Source organism: Mastomys coucha, unplaced genomic scaffold, assembly GCF_008632895.1.
Source record: "Mastomys coucha isolate ucsf_1 unplaced genomic scaffold, UCSF_Mcou_1 pScaffold22, whole genome shotgun sequence".
Classification (NCBI taxonomy): Eukaryota; Metazoa; Chordata; class Mammalia; order Rodentia; family Muridae; genus Mastomys; species Mastomys coucha.
This window is the reverse complement of record NW_022196905.1, coordinates 162,699,206-162,707,863: the sequence shown is the minus strand read 5'-3', so window position 1 is coordinate 162,707,863 and position 8,658 is coordinate 162,699,206. Positions and strand designations below refer to the sequence as shown.

Genomic DNA, 8,658 nt, shown 5'->3' with positions numbered 1-8,658 from the left:
GTGAATTGAGTAGAATTGGGTGTCAGGGTCAGTCCAGGTAAAGGCAAATATGTTCTGTGACTGGGCATCTAGTGGGATAGAAAAAGAATGCATCCTTGGGATCTAGAAAGAAAAAAAGAGAAGTCCCCAAGGGGATAGTGGAAGGAAGTGTATAAGGATCAGCCACAACAGGACAGAGAGGAACAACTGCAGAATTAATGCACCAGAGGTCTTGAACAAGGCGATAAGTTCCGTTAGGTTCCTTATCTTCTAGTATAGGGGTATTAAAGGGGGAAGAGGTAGGATGGAGGAGTTTTTTCTTAAAAGATAAGAGATGATATAGGCTTAAGTTTTCTGAGGCTCTGGAAAAGAAGAGGGTATTGAGCTTGGGTGCTATACCTTGTAGAGTTCAATAACTGGATGACAGCAGGAGAATGATGTTTAGCAACAGAGGGGTTCTGGATGACCCAGACTCAGGGGTCTACTTGAGAAGCTGGCAAAGGAAACAACATGTTAGAGTTAGTAGGTTGAGTGGCTAGGAGGAGGAGGAGAAGAGGGGCTGCTAGCGAGCTTGGGTTCAGGCAAATGGGGGGAGCAATAGAAATAGAGGCTGCCAACTTAGCTAGAAGATCCCTTCCCCATAAGGGGTCAGGACACGTTGGCACTCCAAAATGAATGGGTGAGAGGAACACTCCTAAAAATTCAACTAAGTGGTAGGGTTTGGTGATGAAGGTAAGGTTTACTCCTACCGCAACGATAGGGGAGAAGGAGAAGTAGGTCCCCAAAACTCTGTCAAGACTGAATAAGTGGTCCCAGTGTCCAAGAAGAAGGAGAAGGAGATGGGATGTCCAGATGCCATAATGACTACCCGGGGCTCCCTTCTGGTGATGGAAGTAGTCAGGTCAAGGGAGTTCAGGCCTCTTCAGTTGTCCATAGCCAAGCCTAGAAGATTAGCTGGAAGGTTACCTGGGAGTGATGCTGCCCTTTCCTGAGTGGGGTAACAGACCCATGTCCCTCCTGATGGCACCATGGCTTTTGGGGGTTAGGGCAAAATTTGACCAATAAACTTGTTGACCAACTCCTTAACCCATATGGCAGTGGCCATCCTACCTGGTGGAGTTCCATGTGCCCCACAATGGTGGCTGTGGTGAAGGTTATAGAGCCTCAGACTAGTCTATGTGGTTGCTAACAAGTCCAGGGCTTCAGCACCATTGTTAGTTGAAAATAGCATATTCCTGGACAAATCATGCCAAGACAGTAGAGTTCACACTTTAGGAGGCCTTTATTTGGGAAGAGAGAGAGAGAGAGAGAGAGAGAGAGAGAGAGAGAGAGAGAGAGAGAGAGAGAGAGAGAGAGAGAGAGAGAGAAAGAGAGAGAGAGAGAGAGAGAGCAGAGAGAGAGAAGAGAGAGCAGAGAGAGGAGAGAGAGAGAGCAGAGAGAGAGAGAAAGGGAGAGAGAGAGGGGAGAGAGAGGAGAGAGAGAGAGCAGAGAGAGGAGAGAGAGCAGAGAGAGAGAAAGGCAGAGAGAGGGGGGAGAGAGAGGAGAGAGAGAAGAGAGAGAGGGGGGAGGGAGAGAGAGAGGGGAGAGATGGGTGGGGGTTCATGTCTTTTATCCTGGTTGTGGCATAGGTAACTCAGGTGATGACTCATAGGTGATGCAGGTAACACAAGGGGTGTGTTACAGTTGCCATAGGAATGAACACAGAAGACTCTTGTCCCCTAGGAGGATGTCATTGCTGGTTTCAGAGGCTGTCTGTAACCAGTTTCTGATGCTAAAACCACCCAGCTCCATTGCTTCTCTACCCTGTATACACCCAGAGCTCTGACTCTATCAGAACATCAAAGGGCCCTGTCATATTTAGAAGTACAAAGTTATTTAGCAGAGGTTTTTGTTTGTTTGTTTGTTTTGCTTTGATACATTTTACCTATGCCTTCAAGGGTCTTGCCTTAAAAAAACAAAATAGCCATTAACGCCTTTTCTTAGGTGAGGAAATTTGCTACAAAATCCTTGTTAGTCCTGCTGTCCTCTAAAGACCCAGAATGATGCTTCACTTGCTGCAGAAAACTTCATCTCATTCCTGCGACAGTCAACAGTGACTTTGAGCATCAGCTAAACAAGTTCATAACAGATAAAGGCATGGATTATTAAAAATAATTCCTTGAGGACAAGGTCTGAGGAGCCCAGCGTCAAATGAAGTGTATGAGTTTCATTGTGCAATCAAAAGGTCAAAGGCTATCCTTGAATAAAACTCAAATACCTCATTTTTGTGGATATTTTAAATCACTTTCATGTGTGTGTATGTGTGTTACACATCATTTATTTACATGAGTGAATACATGTATGCATGTGTATGAAGGGTGAATATAAAGTGTTTTCTTCAATCACTCTTTACTCTATTATCATTATTAAGTTTATGTGTTTGGTATTTTTCCTGTAGTTACTATGTATATGGTTGCCACAAAGGCCAAAAGAAGGGGCTGGATCTGCTAGAACTGGATTTAACAGAGGTTATGAGATGCCACATAGGTGCTGGGAGTTTAACCAGGTCCTCCAGAGCAGCCACTGGTCTTAAATGATGAACACACACTTATGGACTGTGCCCGGTCTCCAGACCCCTACTTTAAATTTAAAGAGACATTGCATTACGGTATGTATCTTAAGCCAACATTCTTTTGTTACATGTCAATCTTTTGACCAGCACTCCTTTTATCAATTGCATCTATCCAGGTGAGATACCTTTGTTCTGAGGTCTCATTTCTTCCTTCAGACTGGGAATTTAGAAAATCTGAGGTATCATGCTAGAGCTTATTTATACATGGTCATAAATTATATACAGGCTAATTGAAGAGCCTTTGCCAAGCCAGACAGGGAGCCCATCATACTGTTAAAGCTCCAGTAGGTCAGGCCTAGCACAGACTCTGAACTTTTGTTTTACTAACCACAGCCTTGTATTGATCTTTACCCTGCTCTTCCTTCTTATTACCTTCAATAAGGTCTAGTTTTCTATAAGTTCCTTGTGTCTTATGTCTACATGTAAGAAAGACCCCTACTTCCTCAACTTGGCCATTTAATTTAAAATAATATGATGCAATATATCCTATCAGTGGCCAGCACATAAAATGAAGATGACCAAACCCACACCCAAGAGCTCTCATGGGCAAAGTGTGTATTAAAGATTTAAGCACAACCACACAAGGCATAAATGACTAAGAGGCACAAGCTAAAGGGAAGCTATAGTCACCTCTTTTTTTTGCCATACATTGGGATTGGAAAGATGAAGCAAAGAGGTGAAGGAGGCAAAGGTATGCAGAAGGTAGGCAGGATGGGTGTGTCTTGTCTGCTGGCTACAGGAAGTCACGTAGCATATCAGAGACTGGAACAGGTATCCATAAACCAAGGAATTTAAGAGAGACCTGCTTGTGTCCCTGATTGACTTCTGCAAGGATTTTTAGAATTCAGCCCATGAGAGAACAAACTGTGAGCTCACACAGATCCTAGACAACTTGTGTTTGCATTTAAGCAAAGAACTTTAATTTGGTTTAAGTTTTGTCCATCTTCATGGGGGAGCAAATTCTTGTGTTTTATTTTTCTCGCAGCATCTTGGTCTTCTTAGCCACTTTTCTTGCAGCATCTTACATTACGAGATTCACAAGAGCCAGTGTCTTGCCAAGGGCCAGGGCATTTCCGCTGCCGGCAGGTGCCTCCTCTGGCAACACATGCTCTCCTACTTTGGGTAAAGGCTGGAAGATAAGTAAGAAAAACACATTAGAGTTGAAAGCCTCAGGTCAGCAATACAGACCAATGTGCTATTATCTTCAGTAAATACCAGTGGGCTCTCCCCCCAGCCCCAAAATCTAGGATGTCTGTGTTAGCAGGACTGAGTCTAGTTCTGGCCACTGCTGCTATGTAAAGGAACGCTGGATTTCCTAGCACCCAGATGTTAAAAGGTCTGCTCCACCCCTGACTGATTGGAACTTTCAGGGACATCAGGCTAGATCTCAGTAAGATTCTGTGTGAGTCCTCAGCTGCTTCACAGCAGCCCTGTCTCTCCTTTTTCACACAAAAGTTCCTTGTTCTAGTACCAGAAGCAGCCAGTGGGTATGAATGTATACATACACCTGTGGAGTCACATGGTGGAGGCCAGAGGTTGGCATAAGATGTGCCTGTTAACTGTTCTCCGACTCATGTTCTGAAACATGGTTTCTCATGAACTGTAACTCTTTGAGAGTTTTGACTGGCTGGTTGGTCAATGTGCCTTTGGGATCCTTCTTAGTGCTAGCATTACCAATGTATACCAGCTCTTTCTGCTTCTACTTTCAAGTCCTTTGTCTTAGTCAGGGTTCTACTGCTGTGAATAGGCACCATGACCATGGCAATTCTTATAAGAACAGCATTTAATTGGGGCTGGCATTCAGGTTCAGTCCATTTCACCAAGGTGGGAACATGGCAACATCTAAGCAGGCATGTGTCAGGAGGAAATGAGCTACATCTTCATCTGAAGGCAGATAGCAAAATACTCATTTCCATGAAGCTAGGATGAAGGTCTTTAAGGCCACAGTGGCATAACTATTCCAATAAGACCACACATGCCAACAGAGCCACATTCTATAATCATATCACTCACTGTGCCAAGCATATACAAACCATCACATTCTACTCCCTGGCCACCATAGACTTGTTCAAACATATGAGTATATGGGAACCAACATGATCATAGCATGATGCAAAATACGTTTAGTCTAACTTCAGCAGTATCCATAGTCTATTGCAATCTCAACAATGTTTAAAGTCCAAAGTTCAAAGTCTCTTCTGAGATTCATCCAATCACTTAACTGTAATGTCCCAAGCAATACAGGAAACCAGTAGGCAAATTCCAAACTCTGCACCTCTATGTCTAATGTCAAAGCAGCCTTCAGATCTCCAACTTCTGTTTCATTTTTGTTGACTGCAACAAACTTCTTTCTCCTGGACTTGCTCCACACCCTATTAGCACCTTTCCTCTCCAAGTAGCCCAAGGTTCTGACAGACAGAACATCTTGGGGTTTCCAAGGCAACTTCAATGGTACAGCTTCTTGTTTTAATATCTGGGATCCACACATTATATTCTGGGCTCCTCCAAAGGGCTGGCATCACTTCTACAGCTCTGCTCTCTGTAGCACTCTAGGCTCTGCTTGACTTCATCCCACTGCTGCTGCTGTTCTCAGTTATCATCATCATCATCATCATCATATATATATATATATATATATATATATATATATATATATATGTCCTGGATTGCTGTGTAGATTGACCCGGAATTCAAGAAGTTTGCATGGCTTTGTCTCCTGGAATTTTAAGTGTGTATCACAATTTCTAGACTTAAGTTTTTCTCCACCTAGAGCAAAATCTTTCCCAGGCTGACCTTGAACTCAGAGATCTGCTTGGCTTTGTCTCCTGGAATTAAAGGTGTGTGGCTCCATACCTGGACATAAATTTACCTGGGTAGGATCTTGCATCAAAGTCCTACTCCCTAAATCTGTTTTCTCCTTGAGCACAGGACTCAGTTCCATTTCACTTCCTGGTACTCCTTTAATACTTGAACCATATATTTTATATTTTTCCTTTCTCAGCTTGCTATGCTTGTTTAAAATGCTCTTCGTGAAACTTAACCAGGGAACAAAGTCTACAATGGGCATTTCTGAGACTTCCTTTGTCAATGCAAACATTGTACTCTCTTCACCTTAGCTTCAGGCAGATTCTTCAGACAGGGACAAAAAGCACCCAGATTCTTCAATAAAATAACACAAAAACAGTCTCTAGGCCACATATTGAAATTCTCCACTGATACCTCTCATTCAATGTTTGTGCAATTCAAATCACTCTCAGTAACAAAGTCTTCCATATTCCTACCTAGATATCCCATTAAGCCCCATTTTAAGCATCCCAGTGCTTTCTAAATCCAAAGTCCCCAAATCCACATTCTTCCAAATAAAAGCATGGTCAGGCCTGTCATAGCAATACCCTAGTCTCTGGTACCAACTTCTTAGTTAGGGTTCCACTGCTGTGAACAGAGACCATGACCAAGGCAAATCTTAGAAGGATAACATTTAATCGGGGCTGTCTTATAGGTTCAGTCCATTATCCTCAAGGTGGGAATATCACAGTATCCTGGCAGGCATGGTTCGGGAGGAGCTAAGAGGTTTTCATCTTCATCTGAAAGCTGTTAGCAAAATACTCACTTCAAGGCAGCTAGGATGAGGGTCTTAAAGCCCACAATGACATACCTACTCCAACAGGGGCCACACCCCCTAATATTGCCACTCCCTGGGCCAAGCATATACAAATCATCACACATGTATATTGGATCCCAAACTCTGATCTTCATACTTGCAAAAGTACTTTTGATCACTGAGCCATCTTTATATCTTTAACAAAGGTATTTTAACTTCCAGGTACCTATTGTAAATGAAGTATTTGACCCCAATTCAATGTATGGGACTTGCTTAATGATACCTTGATTCCTAAGTAACTTATAATGGAAGTCAATAGTAAAAATCATATTTTTGATAGTTTCTAATATCTAAAATCAGGTCGTAATATCATCCTTCCCTCTTACCCCCTCCCTCCTTCTTTACATTCATCTGAATGTCAGACAGAGTAAGTGTTTAGGTATCTCATGGAACACAGATTCTACTCTGTAAACCAGAACCCATCAACAGAATTAGTGAAATTTTGTTTTTATTGCTGTAATTTCTGTCTCATGCAGTTTGAGGCCTTTGATTCATTCATTCATTTATGTTCTCACTTACTTGTCTAGCTCCCTCTCTTGGGTTGTATATGCCTTTTCTTGTGTGTTTATCTAATGTCCAGGATAGAATACAACTTGGAACCTGGGAAGATGGCTCAGCAATTAAGAGTGCATACAACTCATGCAGAAGACCTGAGATAAGTTCCTAGTAAAATATAAGCCAGCCCATATGTGCCTATAACTCCATCTATGACAGATGAGATGTCTTTTTTATGGCCTTTGTGGGTACTGTACTGCTTGGCACATACCCATACACAAATCCATATATGTGTACATAATTTAAAAGAATATAAAACTTTTCCAATTTAGGCAGAGATTGGGAAAGTGGGTTCAATAGACTCCACTGAGCTATGGGCCTTGTTACCCGTGTAGACAGTGTGTGGTTGATGGACTTCCATAGGGGTGAAGGAGAGGAAGTTTTCAAATAGAAGCTGTGCTGGTTATTCTGAATGATCCTCTAGAGTAAGCAGGGACTCTACTCCTTAAATGTAAAGGTTTCTAAACGATTACCCTTCTTAAGATAAGAATCAAACATTCTTTAGGTCATTATTTTTAAGCTACCTAGAAGAGACTCACTTCATAATCTTAAGCTTAGCACCAGGAATTAGGAAATAGAAATCAAGTGCCACAGATCAGCGAGAATGTGTCTAAGTAGGCTCCTTCAAGGTCAAAAGAAAATGTCTTTGGTTTGTGTTAGCAGTCACACAATGAACACTATCTCAAATGTGATTAGAAAAAAGAAAGAAAAAAGGATAGGCCATAAGGGTAGGAGAGGAAAAGAGAGACAGTGACAGAGAAATGTACACAAACACCGAGAGACAAGCACATACACGTAGATATGCACAGAGATGCATGCACAGAGAAACAGAGAGAGACATACACATACAGAGAGAGGGAGTCAGACAGACACACACAGATAAAGAGACAGAAAGACACACACACACACAGAAACGAAGAGACACAAGGACACCCAAACATACACACACATACACCCGCCCCCACACACATACACCCAGGAGGAAGGGAGCTCTCTCTCATTTCAGTGTGGGACAACCTTATTCCCGGCCTCACCTCCTAATGGAGACAGCAGCACCAGGAGAAATGTGAAGAGAAGGTAATGGATCCTCATGACTGAAGCCTGGTGAGGTGCAGAGATGTAGAGGGACTTGAGCTCAGTGCCTTATATAGGACCAGATGCTGCCTCCTGGGTAGATTTCCACAGTGCACAGAACCCCAAAATTACAATTATGAAACACAGAGCACCTTCCCTCTCTTGACAAGGAGCTGCCCTTTGAGAGCACAATCAGTGTCTCTTATGCAAATGTGGGGAATCCCAGATGATTTCCTCCTACACTGCTCCCCATGAGCAGAATGGTGCCCTACTTCTTAGGTGTGAGGGACCCATGCTGTCCCGGGACAGACTCACTGCTTACAATAGGACCTTACTTGCCTATACCTCAGATATTTGACTTGGTCATCTCAGAGTCTGGCAAATGGCTTAGGCCTCAATGGGGGCTAATTTTACAAAGATCCATTTGGGCTTGGCCACACTCAGGTGCTGGATGTAACAGAATGTGAGTAAAGTCAAGGTTCCCCAAGCTTTTCCAGGTCAGAATGTGGGCCGAGTCTCATAGATTTCTCCAAGTTACTGCTCAGTGGTGAAGTTCATTTACTACTGAAACCCTCCAGCAACTCAGCATCCACCCAATATGGTGGGCATGGAGTCAGATAGGTGTGCTGCTTCCTCTCTCAGAGAAACCATGAGTTGGTGACATGTCACCTGAACATGGGGCCCCATGCCCATCAAGAAGAAACTAGTGAGTAGCAAGTTCTAAACACTAACTAATGGTCAAGTTCTGGGGCTTGCTAGCCTTTGGGTCTGTGGCTCT

The 8,658-nt window shown here is 43.0% G+C and overlaps 1 protein-coding gene across 1 annotated transcript; it reads right to left on the bottom strand.

Annotated features, from left to right (window-relative positions):
* Positions 1 to 3,588: 3,588 nt before the first annotated feature.
* Positions 3,589 to 7,898, bottom strand: LOC116104742 (beta-defensin 5-like). Its single transcript, XM_031391215.1, has 2 exons — positions 7,841 to 7,898; positions 3,589 to 3,719 (listed from the first exon to the last, which is right to left on the bottom strand). The coding sequence occupies exons 1-2, from the start codon at positions 7,896 to 7,898 to the stop codon at positions 3,589 to 3,591; spliced, it is 189 nt and encodes a 62-aa protein (XP_031247075.1).
* Between the last annotated feature and the right edge of the window lie 760 nt (positions 7,899 to 8,658).